The sequence below is a fragment of the Pseudophryne corroboree genome, chromosome 12, assembly GCF_028390025.1.
Source record: "Pseudophryne corroboree isolate aPseCor3 chromosome 12, aPseCor3.hap2, whole genome shotgun sequence".
Classification (NCBI taxonomy): Eukaryota; Metazoa; Chordata; class Amphibia; order Anura; family Myobatrachidae; genus Pseudophryne; species Pseudophryne corroboree.
The window spans coordinates 169689482-169713746 of NC_086455.1; the positions used below are offsets into that span (position 1 = coordinate 169689482).

Below are 24265 nucleotides of genomic sequence, written 5' to 3' on the forward strand. Positions count from 1 at the left end.
TAGTAAATTATAAATTGTCACACCTCAAGACTTTCAACGTGTGACCAGTTGGAGCTTTTACTAATCTCTTGTAGCATGCGCTCTTATTCCTCATGTCACTCTTTTCTGTGATGAAGTAAACGTGTCTCATTCTAGTGAAGCCATCGATGAATGTTATGAAGTATCTGCATCCTCTGACTAATTCTGCTACCATCGTACCACAGCCACCGGTATGCACCAATTCCAGGGGTGCATCTGCAGTAATTGCTGGTTTTGGGAAGGGACTAGGGCTTTGCTTGTCTGCTGTGCATACAGCTCTTGCACACTGGCCTTTCAGTGTTGTTCACGGATATACCTGTCACCAGGCTTGGACTGGCCCACAGGGGTACAGGGAAAACCACCGGTAGGCCCCACTGCCTCAGTGCCCACTCCTTCCTCTAGGGATCAGGCTCCAGACTGTACACTTGTATTATACATGGTAGATATGTTGCATTACACTGCACTAGACTATTGTGTATTTCAAGCCTCTGTGGGGGTTGGCCACACCCCCTTTGTAGGCTGACCACACCCCTACGTATGGACCCCTATCACTGCATCCCCCCGGCGGGCCATTCATGCCCCAGGGGCAGATGTATTAACCTGGAGAAGGCATAAGGAAGTGATAAACCAGTGATATGTGCAAGGTGATAAAGGCACCAGCCAATCAGATCCTAACTGTTAATTTACATATTGGAGCTGATTGGCTGGTGCCTTTATCACCTTGCAATTATCACTGGTTTATCACTTCCTTATGCTTTCTCCAGGTTAATACATCTGCCCCCACGTCCGACACTGCCTGTCGCTGTTCTGTCAAGACGTTTCTGGACATTGTCATACCCAAGATGACCTAGCCAGAGTTCCACAGTCTGTGAGTCAGAAGTCATCACCACACAACACTCCTCTGTGTCAAGGAGATACTGTATAGTCATCGGCACTGGGCACCTGTCGCTATTACTGTCCCTCTTTCGTTGCGCACGACACATTTTCTTTTTCTGAACTGGAAATCCTTTCTGTTCAATGACACTTATGACTACGAGGATTGTCCTCATGTCTGGTACATTTAATACATCTTGAATTTCTGTGACTTTGCGTTCACCTCCTAGTCTCATGTGGACCATGAGTGTCCCAACTTTTATATATGTAAGTACAGTGCTATGGGGTTGAAGAATCAAGCAGTGGAGAAGTTGCCCATAGCATACTGGGACTTTTAGGGGAACATTTACTAAGCAGTGATAAGAGTGGAGAAGTGAACCAGTGGAGAAGTTGCCCATGGCAACCAATCAGCACTGAAGTAACATCTATAATTTGCATACTATAAAATGATACAGAGCTGCTGATTGGTTGATGGAGCAACTTCTCCACTGGCTCACTTCTCCGCTCTTATCACTGCTTAGTAAATGTCACCCTTAGCTCCACAACAGGAGTTATCTAACTATGCATTCTGCTTTCAATTTGCGTTCAATTTTTGACACCATCAATGCTTTTTTTGCGACGTTAGTGTTTTCATCATCCGATGGTAGCTTGATGATGACAGCAGCCATTGAGTGGCGTGAAAGCGATGGCCATTCGATGTTAATGTATAGCCAAAATCAGCTGTTTAACATGCAGAAAGTCTGTGGGTTGTTATTGTACATGTGCACTGTTTTTTCTCGTGCATACGTGAACTAACGTGAACTAAGGCATCCAAAGTTTTGATGGCGGGAGCCCAGCTGCCGTTCCATGTTACTCCTTAACACAATGACAGTGTGATCGGGAGAGAGTTTAGCATCCATAGCGTAATGCTTCTCAAGAGGTTCTGCAGCAACCTCAAATTTAGAATATTATTATTAAAATGATTATCATTATTTTTATTATTATTACAGCACAAGCATAACACACAGGGATATACAAGGTAGAGAAAATAGATGCAAAACCAAAACAAAATGGATTACATTGTAATAGTAACAACAATCTATAAATAAATAAATAAATAAATACATAAAACAAACAAAACACACAAGATTTCTGTTTCTTTCAACATGACCTGTAGTAGTGATGTCCCACTGCAGGCAGCCCCCCTCCTGTGCACCAGGATGAGCCCCCAGTGCTGCAGCACCTCCTCTGCTGGGGGCAAGTCGTGTGCATGCATCGGAATGAGAGAGTGCACACACCGGCTCCCTCTGCCTGTGCTGCACCGTGCACTCACTCCACACTCTGTCTCTCTCTCTCTCTCTCTCTCTCTCTCTCTCCCTCTCTCTCTCTCTGTCACTCTCCATCCTCGCACACAGTCGTGTTTGTTCTCCCACTCCTGACCCAGCAGAGCAGCATTACAAGCTCTGGAACCACAGTGCCCGCAGGAGAAGAGGACAGAGACCGGCTCCTGACACACTGACCCAGAGAGAGGAAGCAGCAGCAATTCCAGGATCTCCCCCTCCCCACTCCAGGTGAGCACAGGGGCTGCCCCCCCCCCCTCCCAGCTCTGTGCATGCAGTGGGACCAGCTTAGGACCAGCTTTGTGCCTGCAGTGAGATAAGCTCTGTGCATGCAGTGAGATAAGCTCTGTGCATGCAGTGAGACCAGCTTTGTGCCTGCAGTGGGACCAGCTCTGTGCATTCAGCTCTGTGCCTGCAGTGAGACCAGCTCTGTGCATGCAGTGAGACCAGCTTTGTGCCTGCAGTGGGACCAGCTCTGTGCATTCAGCTCTGTGCCTGCAGTGAGACCAGCTCTGTGCATGCAGTGGGACCAGCTCTGTGCCTGCAGTGAGTCCAGCTCTGTGCCTGCAGTGAGACCAGCTCTGTGCCTGCAGTGAGACCAGCTCTGTGCATGCAGTGGGACCAGCTCTGTGCCTGCAGTGAGTCCAGCTCTGTGCCTGCAGTGAGACCAGCTCTGTGCCTGCAGTGAGACCAGCTCTGTGCCTGCAGTGAGACCAGCTCTGTGCCTGCAGTGAGACCAGCTCTGTGCCTGCAGTGAGACCAGCTTTGTGCCTGCAGTGAGTCCAGCTCTGTGCCTGCAGTGGGACCAGCTTTGTGCCTGCAGTGAGACCAGCTTTGTGCCTGCAGTGAGTCCAGCTCTGTGCATGCAGTGAGTCCAGCTCTGTGCCTGCAGTGAGACCAGCTTTGTGCCTGCAGTGAGTCCAGCTCTGTGCCTGCAGTGAGACCAGCTTTGTGCCTGCAGTGAGTCCAGCTCTGTGCCTGCAGTGAGTCCAGCTCTGTGCCTGCCTGCATGAGCCCCAGTTCTCAGCTAACCTCTCTGAGCTTTTTATCTTGCACGAATTGAGTTTCAAGAGGAAGGAAGGAAATGGGAGTTAAAAATACAAATTAAAAAAAAAAAAACTTTGCAGTTTTCTGTAGGCAACTTGCAGGCTTGTTCATTAGTGGATTTTACCCTCTCAGTCTGCCTGGTGCTGTGTATGAGCCCCTGAGCCCATCGGCTGCATTGGGGTTTCAAAGTGCATCAGTGGCTGAGTAAATTGCGCACAGGAGGTCCGTACTTGCGCCAGAGTAGCACTCTGTCTCTGCACACTGCCTGTAGTTCTCCTTGCCCTGGGAGTGAAAGGGTTACCTGACAGCAAACTGTATGTAAGTACTAAGTGTATGTAGCATGACCCAGAAGGGAATATCTTGTTGGTGTTACTTATGTGTGTTATTGAGTTGTTACATTTTGCTGCGGGAGAGTTATTCTAGGTATGTGCTGTGCATTTCATGTCACTTGGGTTAATGGGTTAATGACAATTGGAGCTGAGTTGCTGTACCCAGTGATGCCCCTAGAGGGCGATCTGCTGTCAGCTGTTGCTTGCCTGATGTGGGTAACTGTAGAGCAGTGGAAGGGTGTATTTAGGGGCTGACAGCAGAAGAGGCGCTGCATCTTGGATGAATGGTAAGGGGGCACGCTTACTGCAAAAATATTTCATTTCTAAAATATATATTTTTTTTGAAAGATATCAGGCAAAGAACTGACTCATTGATTCACATGTCCTGGATGTTCTTATATAGTCCTTGTAATCCAGGATTTCCTTCACTTTTCTATCCAGCCAGTGTCAGTGGACACATGCATCTGTCTACTAATTAGTACAGAGACTGGCAACATGTGGCTGTGCAGCAGATATAGAACTACAAATCCCAGCATGCCTCCACAGCAGCTGCCTCTCTGTAGTAGAGGCTTCCACACTTTTCTTCTTGGGGAACTTAAAACGATCCGGTGTTCTGTTGCATTTCATGCTTTTAATATCACTGATGGACGCAATTGCAACTGCAGCTGTGATCCAATACACAGCGGATGTGCGCAAATATACAAATGTCGCAAGTTGCCGGGATTTGTACAGAAGTGCCCACTGGGAGCGTTTGAGATTTGCTTATGTACAAAGACGCAACCATCAGACGCACATCGGTTGATAACCGACCTTCTTAGTTGCTGTAAGGTCGCGCAGCTTGTCCGTCGTATGTAAGGCGACAGTTCTATTTTAACTGCATAGGGTATTGCAGTTGCATACTGTAACATGCCCCCGGAATGGTCGCGACGTGCCGGCTTTTGATTGGCCACCCTCTGTTACCTAACACAGATGCTCCCTGCCTGTTACTCACTTTGCAAATAAATCCTCACTGCGTCCAAAGCCGTAAGGCCTTCGCGGGTCCTGCGCGGTGACGCAAGCCCAGTAACATTGCGTCCCTCTCTAAATCAAGGCCACAGATAGGTCAATGCAAGCACAGTGACGCTCTTTACAAATTAAGCTTGCCATAAATGCTTGATTGACAGTATCCTGACACTAAACTGCTAGTTTAGTGTCTTGTTCCTTTTCCTGCTCAGCTCTGGCTGCAGATGGATATTACACTGACAGCTCAGATGAGTTTGCTACTGTATGTGTCAGAGAAGGTTGTACGCACAAGTGTGTCTTCAGGGGAACGCGGTGTTCTGTGCAATTTCTGTAGAAATTCTGTAGAAATGATCAAATATTTGCTGCCTCATTCTTGTACTGATAAAAACTGCCATATTGTAACGTTTATCCCAGCGATGTCCTCCTACTCAATCTGTGCAGGGTTCTAGATCACACTCCTCTCTTTATTAAACTGTTTAGCAGTGCTCCTTAGAGTGAAGAAGGGACTTGGGGGGGTCATTGCAACCTGATTGAACGCTAGCTATTTTTTGCAGCACTGCGATCAGGTCAAAACTTGGCAAAACTGTGCGTCGTACGGGTACAAAGCGGATCGGTTCTGGGTGATGGATTTAACGAAGAATCCATTCGCACAGCCGATCGCAAGGATATTGACAGGAAGAAGGCGTTTGTGGGTGTCAACTATCCGTTTTCAGGGAGTGGTTGGAAAAATGCAGGCGTGTCCAAGCGTTTGCAGAGCGGGTGTCTGACGTAATTTCTGGGACCGGACAGGCTGAAGTGATCGCAGCAGCTGAGTAAATTCTGCGCTACTCTGAAACTGCACAAACTGTTTGTGTACCGCTCGGCTGCACATGCGTTCGCACACTTGCAAAGCTAAAATACACTCCCCTATAGGCGGCGACTATCTGATCGCAGCGCTGCAGAAAATAGCTAGCGAGCGATCAATTCGGAATGACCCCCTTGGTGATGATGGGGATTATTCAGAGTTGTTAGCAAACCAAAAAAGTTAGCAAGTGGGCAAAACCTTGGGGGCAATTCAGATCTGATTGCTAGGCAGCGATTTTTGCACTGTTGCGATCAGATAGTCGCCGCCCAGGGGAGTGTATTTTCGCTGTGCAAGTGTGCGAACGCATGTGTAGCAGAGCTGTACACACTGATTGTGTGCAATCGCTGCGCAGCCCAGGACTTACTCAGCCGTTGCGATCACATCAGCCTGTCCGGGACCAGAATTGAAGTCAGGAACCCTTCCTGCAAACGCATGGACACGCCTGCGTTTTTCCAACCACTCCCTGAAAACGATCAGTTGACACCCGCAAACGCCTTCCTCCTGTCAATCTCCTTGCGAATGCCTGTGCGAATGGACCCTTCACACAAACCCATCGTTGACCGGCGAACCCCTTTGCCGTCCGTCGCGCCTGCACATTGCGGTGCATACGCATGCGCAGTTCGGATCTGATCACCCGCTGTGTGAAAAAGCACAGCAGCGATGAGATCTGAATTACCCCCTATGTGCACTGCAAGTGGGGCAGATGTAACATGTGCAGAGAGAGTTAGATTTGGGTGGGTTATTTTGTTTCTGTGCAGGGTAAATACTGGCTGCTTTATTTTTACACTGCAATTTAGATTTCAGTTTGAACACACCCCACCCAAATCTAACTCTCCCTGCACATGTTATATCTGTCCCACCTGCAGTGCAGCATGATTTTGCCCAATCGCTAACAACTCTGAATAACCCCCAATATCTTTATGGTGTGTGAGGTTATCAGCAGACAGCAATACTGTTTTCTTCTGGTTCCATAAGTTTCTTGATAATAGGATTTCAGAAAAATAAATTCCAGTTACTGCATACAGTAAACGCGGCTCCTGGCTTGAGGGATGCCACGTCTGATTGAGTAAGGATACAGTTTGTATAGCGACAATCCTTCATAAATGCTGGGACAGATAAAGCTTGCTCACACTTGCTGGCCTTGAAGTGAGTGGGTCCAGGTGGGAACTTTGGGGATGCATGGTGGGATTGGTGTCATCAAGCTCCGGACCACCCGGCTCACTGGGCAAGTGACCAAGATTCAGGAGGCTGGTCTACCCTCGGAATTTGATGAACTCCCCAAATGAAATGAGTTGGGTAAGTGGGGTTGTGTCACCGTTGCTGGTGGCAATCCATCCGTCCTGAGGGCAGTTCTGGCGGTGGTAATGTTCAGGGTCTGGAGATACAACATTGGGTTGTCCCTAATTGGCAGGATGAGGATAATAGTAGCGATGTAAGAAAAGATTCAGGTTTGGGGAATCCTTGGCAGTTTTCCAAGCACATGGGCAGCCAGGATGACTGTTCAAGAGGGGTTCCAAGTCTCTTGCTAACAGAATATTCATATTCTATTTATAAGCATGACTGTAGAAATAATGCACTCAGTGTATATATCACGGGAGGCATCAACGCTGTATAGAAGTCTTATATTTCTCCAGCCGGCTGGACTTGCGCCCGCTTTGTAAGAGATTTTACTCCTGTGCCATTAAATGGGAAGTGATAGAAGCAGCCAAGAAAAGGGTCTGTCCTCACAAGTGCCCAACAGTTAGTGGGATATTAGAATTAAATGGATAATGTGTTTACTATAATTGCTGTAAGTATAATGCAAATGGAATATCTCCTTACGGCATACTGTACCTCATCTACCAGGGAAGGACCTTCCACATTCATGGACCCAAAGAGATGTATGGCCGTGTGATAACGTAGTCCGACCTGAATGATGTTTGGTTGAATTGGGACATGGTTTAGGCTGAGCTTGGTGGTGTTTGGCCAGATCATGGAATATCAGGATTTGTCTGCTTTTTGTAACGTAGGTAGGTCTGACCGGTATCCGTTCACATGGTCGACCATGTTATGGTCGACAGTCATTAGGTCGACCACTGTTGGTCAACATTGACAATGTCGACATGGACACATGGTCGACACCTGGAAATGGTCGACACATGCAAGGTCGACACATGAAAAGGTCGACATGAGTTTTTTCTTTTTCTTTTGGGGAACGTTTCCATACTTTACGATCCACGTGGACTACGATTTGAACGGTAATCTGTACCAAGCGAAGCGGTAGCGTAGCGAAGGCACCATGCCCGAAGCATGGCGAGCAAAGCGAGCCATGCGAGGGGACGCGGTGCACTAATTGGGGTTCCCAGTCACTTTACGCAAAAAACAACACCAAAAAAAGTAAAAAAACTCATGTCGACCTTTTCATGTGTCGACCTTTCATGTGTCGACCATTTTCATGCGTCGACCATGTGTCCATGTCGACCATGTCAATGTCGACCAATAGTGGTCGACCTAATGACTGTCGACCATAACATGGTCGACCATTCATACCGGAACCGGTCTGACCTAGCGACATCCACTGAACAGTAAATACATGCGATGTGGGTATGCTAACCCTCAGACACCATCAGGTTATCTTCTATACATCTTATACTGTAAATGAAAGTCTGTCTGTTTGTTTGTTTGTATGTATATTTGTTAGTTTGAAGGAGATAAACTTTGAAACCACTGAACCGATTGCACAGCCGTTCTCACCATTGTGTGTAGGTCATGTTCCCAGGCAGGTTTATGTATTAATTATCATCATGATCGGTTGTCAGGGGCAGTCAGTGCAGCGTTCTCTAGCTTCCCTGAGATATGGCACCAGAAGACCCACAAGAGTTTCCCTATGACACTATGACACCGGACACAGTGCCTCACCTGGATTCGTGATGTTGTTAATTGGAGGACTGATGGTAGGGTTTGGGTGTGGCGCAGACCCCATGAGGCCATGAACCCCAGTTGTCAACAAGGCACTTTGCAGACTGGTGGTGGTTCCATAATAGTGTGGTGTGTGTTAAAGAGGCATGGGTTGGGTCCACTGGTCTACTTGAATACATCATTGACTGGTAGCCACTATGTTTCATCACTTGATGGACATTTGCAGCCCTTCATGGAGTTCATCTATACCTACAATAATGGACTATTCCAGCAGGATAATGCACTCTGTTATCAATTCCTAGTTTTCCAGAATTTGTTAGAGGACCATTCTGGATAGTTCCAAGGAATGGCGTGGCCACCACATTTGCACAACATGAATCCAAATGAGCCTTTATGGGACGTGGTGTGAAGGCCCATTTGCACCGAAGATCCCGTAGCTATAAACATCAGGGAGCTGTGGGAAGCTATCCAGATGGTATGGGTCAACATCTCTCCAGAGGTCTTCAATCCAACTGTGAAATCGATGCCATCTCTATCTATTTATCTATACAGTACTGTGCAAAAGTTTTAGGCAGGTATGGAAAAAATGCACAGTAAGAATACTTTCAAAAATATAAGTGTTAATAGTTTATTTTTAGCAATTAACAAAGTGCAAAGTGAATGAACCTCCACCATGCTTCACTGTGGCCTGCAGACACTCATTATTGTACCGCTCTCCAGGCCTTCAGCAAACAAACTGCCTCCTGTTACAGCCAAATATAAAAAAATTTGACTCATCAGTCCAGAACACCTGCTGCCACGTTTTCTGCACCCCAGTTCCTGTGTTTTCGTGCATAGTTGAGTTGCTTGGCCTTATTTCGACGTCGAAGGTATGGCTTTGTTGGCTCAACTTCATCTCAACATATATATGTGTGTGTGTGTGTGTGTGTGTGTGTGTGTGTGTGTGTGTGTGTGTGTGTACATACATACATAGTGTTCACTCTAGAATCCGGGCAGGGCGCCGGACCTAGAGGGGCATGCGGCGAAAAGGGGGCGCGGCCATGCAAGATAGGGGGCGGGGTCATTGCGTTAATAAAAGTGGGCGGTTCAGCCCGCTGACGTAAAAAAAAGGGCATGGGCGGCCGGCGGCGTCACTGTTGGGGGCGTGCCCAGCACCTACGGAGGTGCTGGGCTTCCCCCAAGCGCTCTCTCAGCGTGAATGGATGCCGTGCGCATGCGCGCGGCATCTTTACACGCTGTGAGGGCAGGAAACGGGCGGCAGTTTTAGCAGGGCGCCGCAGAAAGGGCAGGGTGGGTTTTGCCCTTAAAAAATCGGGCAGGGCGCGGCGCCCTGCTAAAACTGCCTAGCGTGAACACTAACTAACATACATACATACAACGTCTTATATTTAGAAGCTTCTTGAGACCCTCTGGTTTGAGAGTTTGCAAACAGAAAAAATCTAGAAGCTTATATTTGGCATGTTATTCCTATGTGTGAGTGGTAATGCAGACATTTATGATTACCAGTGCACAAGAAACAGCTGCATAACGGGGTGCTGTAACCATAAGCAACCACTGTGTTATTTTCTTTCATTGTTTATACTGTGCTACAATATTGGTAACTTGCTTGATATGGGTTCCAGAACTTTTTCCGGTTACCTGTACACCAGGTTTCTGAAATGTCCTGTATTATGTTCCTAATGGTGAAGCCACCTGGCATTCAGTTATATCCACTAATTACAGGTGCCTCGTTCCATTTATTGTATATGACTGCCTGGTATCTGGTTTTATCTTTGTTGAGAAAGAAGCTTCTACTCATTAGTAAGATTATTTAAACTTGCACATATAAGGTTTGTTCTGCAGGAAGTGAGGTTTGCTGTGTATGTATTGTAATACACAAGTTGAATCTATATAATATGTGTTGTTTCACACATATCAGTTGCTGCTTCTTATTGTATAGTTTGTTCTATTGACATTTGTCACATGAATACTCAGACTGGCTAAAGTTTGGTTGAGATCCCTGACTGTTCTTATGTTCATTATTGCTTAAAGCTTGGATGAGACCCATGGGTGTCCTAATGCTCTGATTGGCTTGTGTGGCCAGTCCCTTGGCTATTCTAATGTTCTGATTGGCTACACGTTGGTTGAGAGCTGTGGTTCTAATTACATGATAACAGAATGATCTAGCTCTGTGATTGTTCTTTGAGTAAATAAGTTGGTTTAAAGCTGGTTACACGTGGCCTAGCTTGTATTTAAAAAACAACAACAATATTCTAATTTAAGCCTGACCCTGTGAATCTGCTAAAGCTCTAACTAGCAACTGGTTACATCCCTTGTGGAGGGACAATCCCAGTTTGTGGACCTCAAAAGAGGGGGATTGTAGCATTGTTTCTGTAAGTTCTCTATTTTAAAACGGGATAAGTTGGGTTTTTGAACATTGAGATGCCGCTGTTGTCATCCTGACCGTCAGGATTTGAACTGCTGGGATATATTACCCAACCGCTGGTCAAGGTAGGGAGCATAAAGCAGTATGTATGTCTGGTTAAGTAGAAAGAGGCTGAGAACGAATTTAGTTGTACAATGGCTCAGGCTGAGGAGAAAATTGCAATTAGTAAGTAGAGGGAATGTAACCTTTTTAACTTAAACCATATTAAAGAAACGCTTACATAGTGAAACGTACGTCAGCGGTCACTGTGTGTCCCTGAGACTGTGACCACATGGGATGCCACAAAACTACTAACGGGAACAGATCAGCAACAGCAAGGCAGCACAACGCATGGAGATATCAGCTGCAAGTGTTTACAGTTGCCACGGCAATGGCTGTGCGGTGTAGACTCCTACATTTTCTTAACGGTACATTGGGGTTCAAACTCACGTTCTTTCCAATGAATAGTGTTTAGTACGTTATTGAAACTGAGATGACTGCAGTACGATTTAACAACATCTGATGTCCTACTTAAAGTCTTACAGATAAGCACATTATTTCACATAGCTCTGGTACATGTGACAGATACTAAATCTAACTTCAAATCGCCTTTCAGATAAAATCAGCTATTAGTATATTTTCTCTGGATTGTAGTACTTAGAACTTTTCTGTAGTTGATTGGTAATTCTGTGTTCGCTTTAAATGATAGCTAACAAAGTAGTTGTAATTGTAAAAAAAATGCTCACAGATATAAGTATAAAATCCATAGTTAGTTGGTTATAGCTATGTTTGTATTGTAAACATTAATCTGTTTTTGGTACAATATTGAGAGAATATGAATAGTAACTTACATCTTTTCCAAATTTCAACTTTATCACAATACTTTTTCTTTTAATTTTAGAGCGAATTATTGTCACGATGTGTTATTGTTGTTTCACTTTTGATGAAATGAAAATATGTTTGTTTTTATCTTGTTATATTATGTCATCTTCAACAAACATCAGATTAATTTCAAAGGGTGTAGTATGATATCCTGGCTTGCAGGATGCCTTTGATCACATGACCGACCCTGGCATCCTGAAACCAACATGTTTAGGGGGTAAGTGCGTAAACCCTCTCCCACCCCCCACCTTAACCCTCTGGTGGCGGCAAGGGCTAAATCTAAGGAGGTGGCGGCTAGTGCTTAATTTCAGAGGGTGGGGGTTACGGCCCCGATACCTAACCCTAACACCCCAATACATAACCCAAACCCAAACACCCCTTCCTCTTGGGCCCTAACTCTTAATACCCACACCGTTACTTACGCTTGGGCTGTGGTGTCCCGGTGCTGGTCTCCTGAGCAGTGTCGGGATTCCGGTGTCGGTTACATGACCGACAGCATCCCGATCGCTGGGATGGCAAATGCATCCCATTTCATAGTGTAGAGCTTGTGAGTGCTGAATTGAGAGCTCTTGATCTTGTTACTTTATCAACTTCTCTTCTCTCAGTGGTAACCTTACCTACTGTATAATGGGTGTTTGTTCCTAAAATCTTATACAATAACATTTCATGCTTAAATACAGTAGCTAAACAAAAATGCAGAGAATTTGTTTTATTCTATCATATCTAATTATTCCTGTACAGACCACATTTTTTGGCTTACGGTGATATTAATTTGTCTCCAAGCCTTAAGTATGAGTCAGAGGTGTTACAGGTACCAAACCCAAGTAAAGAAAAGGATAAACAAGATTTACATTCAGTCACGGAAAGGAGAGGCCAGTGTGAGGCAAGACTGTGTTATTGTCCCCTAGACTCAAAGCTGTCACAGGCAGGGCCCTCCACCCTCATTGTTCACATCCTGCAATAGGCATGTCACCACTATGTACCTACTGACTCAGCTGCTCTGATATTTTCTGTTTGCCGCCCCAGGGCACTGGGTTATTGAAGGGACGGGGCTTCACTATGAGGGGATCCAGCAGCTCACAAGCACCATTTTCCCTACTGCAGCTGACACAGACGCTGACTGACAGAGACGCGCAGCTCCTCCGGGGAGACTCCAGTTTACCTCAGCGGTACCAGAGGGTCATGGCAGGGGGTAGGAGGGGAGCGATTATTAGTGTACTAAGTCCCTAATCTTGGTACTTAGTCTGCGACCCGGCTAAGCTTTGCATTAGCGATAAGGGCGCCGTGTGCTGGTTCCATACTCTCTCTGTGTCTCCCTGGAAGGGCTCTTTGTGAGTTAATTGTGCATTTAACCTTTTCCTGTGTGTGTGTGTGTGTGTGTGTGTGTGTGTGCGCTGTCACTGTTACAGTATGTCAGACAAAGAGTGTGTTTCATGTAAGGCACAGTGTTCCTCTTCTCCAGGGGGTTCACTAGTGTGTACTCAGTGTAGTATCCCTTCCCAAGCTAGTGGGGTAGAACCAGCATGGCTGGACTCCATTAGGGGAATGATTTCCACAATTTCTACTAAATTATCTCGGAATAAGAATGAGACGCAATACTTAAGACAGTCTATGACTGAGGTTATGAGCAGAGACTCAGTAACCAAACCAGCGTCTCAGTCACCTGCCATTTGTCCGCAAAAACTTACTTTGGCCCATATCCTGCAGTCCGACTCTGATGAAGAGGGGTCAGAAATGGAGGAGGGTGAGGTGGACTCAGAGACGGAGTAGGGTACTCTGTCGCAGGAAATAGAGGCTCTCATAGAAGCTATCAGAAAAGTTCTGAATATCCTTGATAAGATGACAGAGGAGAGTGAGGAATCTTATTTTAATATAAAGAAGAAATCCTCAGCCACTTTTCCTGTGTCAAAGGAACTAAATACCCTGTTTGAAGAACCGTGGGTTAATCCAGATAAGAAATTTCAAATCCCTAAACGGTTGTTATCATCTTTTCCTTTTCCTCCTGAGGATAGGAAAAAATGGGAGAACACTTTTCATGGAATAGTATAATATCAATCACAGTGCTGGTGAGTGAGGTGCGAACGGATTTGCAGCTGTCCACTGACTGAGGAATTTTTTGCAGCACGTAGTACACATGCGATCGCAAACTTGCGCGGCGAATACACACTCCCCTTGGGCGGCGACTATCTGATTGCAGGAGAACAATTTTAGCAGCCCAGCGATCGGGTCTGAATCATCCCCACGGTCACAGATTCGGAAATAATAGACGTGTGAGCAGATGTCTTTGTTCTGATAATAATTGCTAGAATCGTCTTGAATAAGGAGTGAGCTCCAAGTAGATGTTACTCAGTTATAAAGTCTTGATAGAGCAGGGAGCAAGTATCCACAAGCTGTAAATACACGCTCCCTCACTGCAGGCAGAAATAATCAGCCGTAGGCCCGAGTACTCCTTACAGGAGATGACCCATGAAGGGTGACGGTGACATAAATAAACAGCCGGGGAATGAATGTAAACAGAATGGGATCCGGTCTGAAGATCGACAGTATCTAGGTCGACAATGTTTAGGTCGACCACTATAGGTCGACAGTCACTAGGTCGACATGGATGGAAGGTCGACAGGGTTTCTAGGTCGACATGTGCTAGGTCGACAGGTCTAAAGGTCGATGTGACAGGACGGTACCGTACGAAAGCACTTGCCGCTTTCGCGTCCCGTTGACTGCGCACAGATTGGAAGGTCAAGCCGCACGAGGCCTGACCACATAGGGGATTCCCGCTTACCGTCAGTAACCGCCTGTTACTGACTCCACCCACTGCGTTGTGGGCGGGTTTTTGCTGCCACCACCAAACTCCTAACCTGCCGTGGCGTTTGGAACCACGGTTCTGCTCTGTATGTGCCGATGCACTGCCTTACCACACCTGTGTGGTGTTGACGAATCCCCACTAGCCACTTGCTAGGCCTCTACCGGTAGCTGGCGGAGGGCGGAACTTGGAGACGTTAGGTGCTTCCCTGGACAGCCGGAGAACGGAGCTAGGTTTGGCCTAACCCTGTTGGTCACAAGATGAAGCAGTCTTCTTGAGGCAATGATGTTTATTGCTCAATAACCTTTAAAAAGGCTCCTCCCTATTGCTAGGGGCAACAGCATACAATCAGATGTTTTCAGGAGAATAAGATGGTATAATAACTACAACTCTGGAGGCACGCAGGTCTCCTTTTTATGTCAGTTTTCCACACAGTACCACAGGGGGGTAAGCCCTCCCTGTCTTCTCCAACCAATCAGGTTATTTTACAAAATACCAATAAATTACATTTTACAAGGATATAAGTGCAATAAAACAATATCCTCCTTCCTGTGACACAGACAACGTTTGGTATCAGATTAGCATTCACTATTGATAAATTTATCACATAGCTTCAAAATACAAATGTGTCTTGTCATTCACATCTCCAGGCAATCCCAGTGTTTGGGGTTACAACAGGAATGGCTACAATACAAACAAATAGTCTTCCTTCCTGTATCTGCCATTCAGGGATCGTATATCAATTACATCCCCTACATAAAACAGATTCCAAGCCCATAGACCCAGTGATTAGCATCTCTCTCTAAGGAACTTACACATCAAAAGGTATTGTCCTTCACACCTCGCTGCTAGGACAGGACCATTAGCATGCCACTTCCTATTTCCAGAGGATAAGAGATGCTTATTCAGACATCTATAGTAACTGCATTTTTCCTTTAAATACATTTCATTTAAACACGTGTTTCCCTTTAAATATACACAGAGCCTGTCTTGAATATAAAATAGATACAGTTAAACATGCATTCCTGCAATGGTGCACAGAGCACTACATATGACATGTTAAAAGTAAAACACATCATTAAACAAACTTTTAAACAGTCCGTAACATGGCGCCGGGCACGAGGGTTAACCCCTTCAGTGCCGCAGACGCCATTACACGTGTGGCTGGCTAGTCTCTCCGGCCACAGTCGACATGAGTTTTTCAATTTTTTTTTTCTTTTTTTGAATTTTTTCATACTTAGCGATCCACGTGGACTACGATTGGAACGGTAATCTGTGCCGAGCGAAGCATGGCGAGCGAAGCGAGCCATGCGAGGGGACGCGGTGCACTAATTTGGGATCCCGGTCACTCTACGAAGAAAACGACACCCAAAAAAATAAAAATCCTCATGTCGACCTTTAGACCTGTCGACCTTTAGACCTGTCGACCTGGAAACCCTGTCGACCTTCCATCCATGTCGACCTAGTGACTGTCGACCTATAGTGGTCGACCTAAACATTGTCGACCTAGATACTGTCGATTTGATGAACCACACCCAAACAGAATGGGCAGTGTCCTCACCTCACTCTGTGGTTAGGAACATGGCCGTCTGTAGTCTGTCTCAGGAGACCGCACGTGTGAGTGATGCTGTTGTGTCCGTGGCTGGCTGTGTGTTGGCGGCTTGTCCAAAATAGCAATGTAACACCGGCGGACAAGATAGTACAGCACTTGTCCAAATACCGGTATTAGTTCATTAGGCGCAACACATAGCAGGGCGAGAAGCGCAGTGCCCTTAATGCATTTCTCTGCATGCGGCACTTTCTACTTCAGAAAAAGAGCAGATTACAGTAGTTGTCTATGTTCAGTCAGAGGCTTCTCAGGATGGGCCGGTTTAAGGGCTGCGCGTAGTGCCGATATTCACGTAGCTGAGGAATTGTATTACTGCTGCGCTTGCAGAAAAATGCCTTATAAGTCTTACGGCGCAGGCGTTACGCAGGCGGGGGAGGCGCTGCTGCTGTCAGGACGCGCGGCTACTACACTTGCGTTGCACCGCATCGGATTCAGGCCCCATCAGCGCCTTCCTGTTTTGTTGTTTTCTATGTACAGTAGATCCATTTCTGGCCGGGATCCTACAGGAGGAGCTGCTCTATATCCTATAGAGTATGACATTATGGGGGTCATTCCGAGTTGATCGCTCGCTAGCAGTTTTTAGCAGCCGTGCAAACGCATTGTCGCCGCCCACCGGGGAGTGTATTTTCGCTCTGCAGAAGTGCGAACGCCTGTGCAGCAGAGCGCCTGCAAAAACATTTTGTGCAAAACAAGACCAGCCCTGTAGTTACTCTTCGTGTGCGTTGAATCTAACGACACCCGCCAAGCGAACGCCCAGCCATGCCTGCGTTTCTCCCGACAGGCCTGCGTTTTTCTACGCACTCCCTGAAAACGGTCAGTTGACACCCAGAAATGCCCTCTTTTTGTCAATCACCTTGCGGCCGTCTGTGCGATTGGAATTGTCGCTAAAACCAGTGCAAAACCACAATGGACTTCGTTCCCGTACGACGCGCGTGCGCATTGCGGACCATACGCATGCGCAGATTAGCCGTTTTTTTCCACTGATCGCTACGCAGCGAACAACAGCAGCTAGCGATCAACTCGGAATGACCTCCTATGTATTGTTAATAGCACATTGAGGGGTTGTTATCTATATAGGTAGCGTGTCATTGCTACATCGGTCATTTCATAGCTCACTACGGACTAGTAACGTGATTTTCTAGCAGATATCATATATTGTACTCCCGCCCCCACCCTCGCCCGTATTGTCCCTTGCACTGTGATACAAGCCGCAGGAGTGCAGTTGGGAACGGCTGTAAGTTCTGTCCCTGAGCTCTATTCTCCAACACTCAGAGATCTTTTCATTCCGATCGCTGGACAGTTCTTTATTGTGAACGAGGGGGCAGAGAAGTTTATTGTAAGCGTCATTCCGTCACTCTCCCATTACAACAACCTCACCCAAAATGTACAGCTGCACAACGGAACAGATTGCAGGAGTCATTTCAACACTATGACGTAAATTTACTAAGGTGGGAGTCTTTTCTAGAACTGGTGATAGCAACCAATCAGATTCTATCTATTCTCTTCTAGAAGCAGCTGGATAAATGTTAAATAGAATATGATTGGCTGCTATGAGCAACATCACCAGTTCTAAAAAACTCCCATCTTAGTAAATTCACCCCTGAGGGCGGGATGCTTCAACCCTGAAAATGAGGCCAAACCTCAGAAAATGCTGTTTTCTGCTTCCCACATATACACCAAGCTCCGGAATTCAATACATTCCGGATCTTGGATGCGGTGGAAGATGGCGTTACCCTATAGAAGTGTATGGGTTTCTGACGCATTGCCTCCGGAGAGGGATTCAATCGAGTTCCTCCCAACACCCCCCTGCAGAGTGTGCGTCGCTCAACGCATGCGCAGACAAAGTCTCGGGTCCTGAACCCACGCTAATATGCATGAGATGAGTGAGGGGAAGCATCACATTCCCAATGCCATGACTCATGCACCCCGCCCCGGCCTGAATCTCCATTTTATTCCGCAGCATTTAAAGCACGGCAGAGAAGGACAGAAGGATAACCCTTACAAGGCACGAGATACATGACAGTATATAGAGGTAAATCACACCCAGTGGCACATGCAGGGCTGGTTTCTGAGTACCTAGAAGCCCCCCTTCCCCCGCCCCAGACCGAACCATCTCCATGGACAAACTTTTATTTGTGTGTGATATAGAGCTTTGTCTCCGCCTACACACCAGGCTGCCCTCGGAGCTACGAATGGGATGAAATGGAGCTGCCGCTCATGTGTGGCAGCTCCTCGTACCATAGACGTGATTCAGAGCTGGACGAAAGTTCAAAGCAGCATTGAATTTCCATCCGAACTCTAGGAGGGGCATGCAAGAGACGTCTCAGTAGAAGAGACCCTCCTGCATGTAGCTGCCATCCCAGCGCTGCCACCAACGTCACAAGCTGGAATCCAACGTCACGACCATCCAATTACACCTCCCAGAAAGCGGGGGTGATGCCCCCATTTTCAGGAACGCAACCCATTCTCCACCCCCTCAACACCAACTGCTTTTCAATCAGGCAGCGGCAGAGGGAAACTACGGGCGTCATCGCAAGAACCGTTCTGCACGTCCGTAGAAGGGGCCTTTGAGTAGCTGCAGATTCCCGATATTTGGGAATCTGCGTGCAGCCTCACTCCTGTGAGAGAGACCCGGAATCAGGCCCTTTGTACACTGCAGAGAAATGGCTGAGGCTCCCGTGGGGCTGGTATCGGAGATATATATATATATATATATATATATATATATATATATATATATATATATATATATACGTGCATGCATGTGTGCTAATTAACCCTTTTATATGTATATTGTACTTTCAGAAAAGGGTATGCATTGTCCACCACTATATAGAAAAGTATGGAGCTATCTGCTGCTCCTGCACACTGAAGAGCTGACGCAGAGTGAGTGCTACACAGTGCTTCCTAGCGGTGCTTACACCGTTTCTCACTAAGGGGTACATTTACTAAGCAGTGATAAAAGTGGAGAAGTGAGCCAGTGGTGAAGTTGCCCATGGCAACCAATCAACATTAACGTAACATTTATAATTTGCATACTATAAAACTATACAAAGCAGCTGATTGGTTGCCATGGGCAACTTCTCCACTGGTTCCCCTCTCCACTTTTATCACTGCTTAGTACATGTCCCCCTAATCTCACTATGCCCCATTGCAGTACCACAGTATCAGACCGTACGACAGGGGGAACAGAACAGGGACGGGGTGGAGCGTTCTCTCATAGGCAGAGTTCAGTCAGGGCGGCTCATGACCAAACACCTTGAGTCTCAGCAAAGGGATCCCGGGGCACTCTGGGAGGACAGGGTGGGAGAGTGGCATTTGGCTGTGCCATCATATACAAGCACCAGCTTCCAGCCCATGACAGATACGGAGGAGCATCTGCCACCTTCAGGGTTTAGAAGCTTATTGATGTCAGCAGATGAGGCTCCAGAACATTTATACCACTGGCTTTTATGTCTTCCACTGTTATAGCCCCTGAACGTAGCCTAAAAAGTACCAACCCGCTCCTGTCATTTCTTAAACACAGCCTATAACACAGCTGATTGGCTGGTACTCTATCTCCGCCCACTTTATCTCTCTCCAAGGCATAGTACATAGAACCCTAAGGGTGGGATGTACTGTTAGGGACCGCGGGCCATCGCAACGATGCTAATCGCAAATGTACTAACATATGCGATTAGTAGCGCAATGCGATGTCAGGGGTGCCCTGCGATCCCTGATGGTTCCGAGGAGAGGGTTTGCGGGAGGTGACGTGTGCTGGGGGTTTCTGGGCTCCTCCTCCCTGCGGCCGGAAGGAGACAAGGCTGTGATGTGGGGGAGGAGGAGGCGGGGGATCCTGGAGCCGAAGAAGCGGGCTGCCAGGAACCAGGTGCGGGGGGGATGGGGGGTTGGCTTCTATAGGGTAAAAAGATGGCGATACCCTCTGCGGCGATATGTGGGGGTTTTACTGCATTTTTTCCTTAGTACATACAGCCCTAAGTACGCTAATTATAGCATCGGCATTGCAGGGTTGCGTGGCGTAGGGGTTCCACCGTTACAACCTTGAACATGAATATGGGTATTCACGGAGAGCAGCGGGTTGGTTTTGTGTCCCTGCTCTCTGTCAGACACATTGTAGGCTTAGGCCTGCATGTAGCAAGCTCCTCATTAATATACACATCAGATAACTGGAGCCCATTGTGCGTCTAATTACACTGAATGTGACATATTGTTCTGTCAGAACCGGAAGGCAGGGAGTGCGATGTCTTTGATGTGCTTTGCCTGATAATAAGTACATTGCAGATACAAATAATGATATGGATGTACAGAGGCATGACTGACGGATGCAGGAGTTTATGGCGCGGCTTACAATATATGTTTATCCTGGCTCCGCATCTGTCTCACTTTCACAAGCTGGGTTTTTATATAGCAATTTTGTGCTATGTATACATTCATACAAAGAGTGTGATATTCCACAGCTTATTGTGTTCTGTACCTCACATGCCGTATATTGTAAATAATATGGCCGCCGTGCTTGTAGCGCCATCACCGTCATTGGAATATTTTAACCAGGTTAGCAGGGAGATTACAGTTTCTTGTACAGAAGGGGAACGCTTGCCACATCCTGTAAATACGATGATGTTTGTTCTATGGGTGTGAGAGTGTTTTTCACCAGTCTGCACTTTGCCAAAATTAAATCCCACAAAAATTCAGATTTCATCGGCTACAGAAGAGTCTTGTACACTATTTCCCTCAGCGTTGCAGCTAGCTGTAGGGGGGAGGGGTGGTGCTGTTAGGGTTTATTTTTTCGCGAGCTTTAAGCAAAGAAGCCGTCACCTCAGCTCAGGAACAGAACCGAATTCAGCAAATATATCTACAGCTGGTCGTAGACACTTCGTCTGTTCACGTCTGCTGCGGAACCTCAGTTCATGAGAACGATCATCCTTGTAGTAGTACAGTATGTCTGATGAATATGAGTATAACACAGGCATGTCTTGGAATTACAAAAGCTATAGAAAAGTCTACAGTGATTTCCTTTACACTGGGCCTTATTACTCAGCTTCTGAAATGTGCTCCTGCAGAGTATTTCATTTTACACAATGCAAGGCCTATTCTCTGGTTGTAGAAACACTTTTGAGAGTTGGCTTTTTGGAAGCTGACGGTTTTATGTGGCTTTCACCTGTAAATTTAAAATGAAATAATACTAAATGCAAAACCAGTCGTGTATTATTGTTATTCTTAAATGCAACTAAATGTCTTGTTTTGTAAAACCGTATCTGGGTTTAAAACCAAACCCGGTACGTAGCCCCAATCCCGGTACATAGCCCCAAACCTGGTACATAGCCCCAAACCTGGCACATAGCCCCAATCCCGGTACAAAGCCTCAAACCCGGTACATAGCCCCAAACCTGGTACATAGCCCCAATCCCGGTACATAGCCCCAATCCCGGTACATAGCCCCAAACCTGGTACAAAGCTTTAAACCCGGTACATAGCCCCAAACCCAGCACATAGCCCCGGGTACAAAGCCCCAAACCCGGTACATAGCCCCAATCCCGGTACATAGCCCCAAACCCGGTACATAGCCCCAAACCCGGTACATAGCCCCAATCCCGGTACAAAGCCCCAAACCCGGTACATAGCCCCAAACCCGGTACATAGCCCCAATCCCGGTACAAAGCCCCAAACCCGGTACATAGCCCCAATCCCGGTACATAGCCCCAAACCCGGTACATAGCCCCAAACCCGGTACATAGTCCCAAACCCTGTACTAAGCCTCAAACCCGGTACAGAGCCTCAAACCCGGTAGAAAGCCCCAAACCTGAGACATAGCCCCAATCCTGGTACATAGCCCCAAACCCGGTACATAGCCCCAAACCCGGTACATAGCCCCAATCCCGGTACATAGCCCCAATCCCGGTACATAGCCCCAAACCCGGTACATAGCCCCAAACCCGGTACATAGCCCCAAACCCGGCACATAGCCCCAAACCCTGTACAAAGCCTCAAACCCGGTACAAAGCCCCAAACCTGGTACAAAGCCTCAAACCCGGTACATAGCCCCAAACCTGGTACATAGCCCCAATCCCGGTACATAGCCCCAAACCCGGTACATAGCCGCAAACCCTGTACAAAGCCCCAAACCCGGTACAAAGCCCCAAACCCTGTACAAAGCCCCAAACCCGGTACAAAGCCCCAAACCCGGTACATAGCCCCAATCCCGGTACATAGCCCCAAACCCGGTACATAGCCCCAAACCTGGTACATAACCCCAAACCCGGTACATAGCCCCAAACCTGGTACAAAGCCTCAAACCCGGTACATAGCCCCAAACCCGGTACAAAGCCCCAAACCCGGTTCATAACCCCAAACCCGGTACATAGCCCCAAACCTGGTACAAAGCCTCAAACTCGGTACAAAGCCCCAAACCCGGTACAAAGCCCCAAACCCGGTACATAGCCCCAATCCCGGTACATAGCCCCAAACCCGGTACATAGCCCCAAACCTGGTACATAACCCCAAACCCGGTACATAGCCCCAAACCCGGTACATAGCCCCAAACCCGGTACAAAGCCCCAAACCCGGTACAAAGCCCCAAACCCGGTACATAGCCCCAATCCCGGTACATAGCCCCAAACCCGGTACATAGCCCCAAACCTGGTACATAACCCCAAACCCGGTACAAAGCCCCAAACCCGGTACAAAGCCCCAAACCTGGTACAAAGCCTCAAACCCGGTACATAGCCCCAAACCCGGTACAAAGCCCCAAACCCGGTACATAACCCCAAACCCGGTACATAGCCCCAAACCTGGTACAAAGCCTCAAACTCGGTACAAAGCCCCAAACCCGGTACAAAGCCCCAAACCCGGTACATAGCCCCAAACCCGGTACATAGCCCCAAACCCGGTACATAGCCCCAAACCTGGTACATAACCCCAAACCCGGTACATAGCCCCAAACCCGGTACATAGCCCCAAACCCGGTACAAAGCCTCAAACCCGGTACAAAGCCCCAAACCCGGTACATAACCCCAAACCCGGTACATAGCCCCAAACCCGGTACAAAGCCACAAACCCGGTACATAGCCCACCACATTCAGCTTGGAATGCGGCAGTCTACCTAGTGCCCCCCCATTAAAAGATGTAAAATGTTGCACTATTTTCCCGGATTCGCTACATTCCCAATCGATGCACTGTATTCCCGATCGACGCACTGCATATCCAAATTATGCACTTATGCACTGCAATCCTGATTTATAGGCTAACTTCCCAATCTGCGCACTACATTCCCGATCTTTGCACTGCATTCCTGATCTACGCACTGCATTCCTAATCTATGCACTGTATTCCCGATGTACACACTGCATTCCCGTGTTACGCTCTGCATTCCTGTTCTAATCTCAGCATTCCCATTATAGGGGGTCATTCCGAGTTCATCGCACGCTGCAACTTTTTGCTGCCCGTGCGATCAGCTAGACGCCGCCTGTGGGGGAGTGTATATCTGCATAGCAGGCTGCGATCGCTTGTGCAGCCCTGCTATGCAAAAAATGTTTTGTGTAGAACAAGACCAGGGTAAGAGTTACTTATCCTGTGCGATCAATACAGCGTTGCAGGTCCCGGAACTGACGTCAGACATCCGCCCTCCAAACGCCTGGACACGCCTGCGTTCGCCGCACCACTCCCAGAAAACGGTCAGTTGACACCCACAAACGCCTTCTTCCTGTCAATCTCCTTGCGATCGGCTGTGCGAATGGATTCTTCGTTAAATCCATCACTCAGCAACGATCCGCTTTGTAGCCGTACGATGCGCCTGTGCATTGCGGTGCATACGTATGCGCAGTAGTAACCTGTTCGCTGCGCTGTGAAAAACGTCAGCGAGCGATCAACTCGGAATGACCCCCATAGCCACAGCATTCCTGATCTATATATTTATTTTCTTTAGTTTTCATTTGTTTGCATTGGGCATACTGCGTGACTGACTCCTTTGGTCATTTTGCAGGGCTCAGTTGATTTTTCTCTACATTTTCTAATTCTTACATTTCGCCAATTTCCAGGATCTGAGCAATGAATAATTCAATCTGTTCTGACTTCCTCTTCCTCTGCTCTTTGCAATTAACAACAGTTTTGCCCAGAATAACTATCATCTGTTTGGATGTGAGCACAAGAAGACTATTGGTTTTATTCCTGAGCCCAGACACCCACATGTGTTCCTCCATTAGATCGGCTCTACAATCTTGAGTTCATTAATTTCCTGCAATACA

At 47.2% G+C, this 24265-nt stretch overlaps 1 protein-coding gene across 6 annotated transcripts in view; it reads left to right on the forward strand.

The window, feature by feature from the left end:
• Window positions 1-2134: 2134 nt before the first annotated feature.
• LBHD2 (LBH domain containing 2) overlaps window positions 2135-24265 on the forward strand; it is an 86197-nt gene continuing 64066 nt past the window's right edge. Inside the window, exon 1 of one of the 6 annotated variants that reach the window (XM_063948489.1) lies at window positions 2135-2441. Coding sequence is in view for 1 of the 6 variants with exons in the window: in XM_063948488.1 (XP_063804558.1) it covers window positions 3074-3078 (5 nt within the window). In the remaining 5 variants the exon portion in view is untranslated. Of the gene's footprint in view, window positions 2442-2502; window positions 3079-3127; window positions 3194-3243; window positions 3576-3795; window positions 3874-24265 lie in introns of those variants that run through there. The other 5 variants (XM_063948488.1, XM_063948492.1, XM_063948493.1 and 2 more) reach the window with 5 other exon arrangements.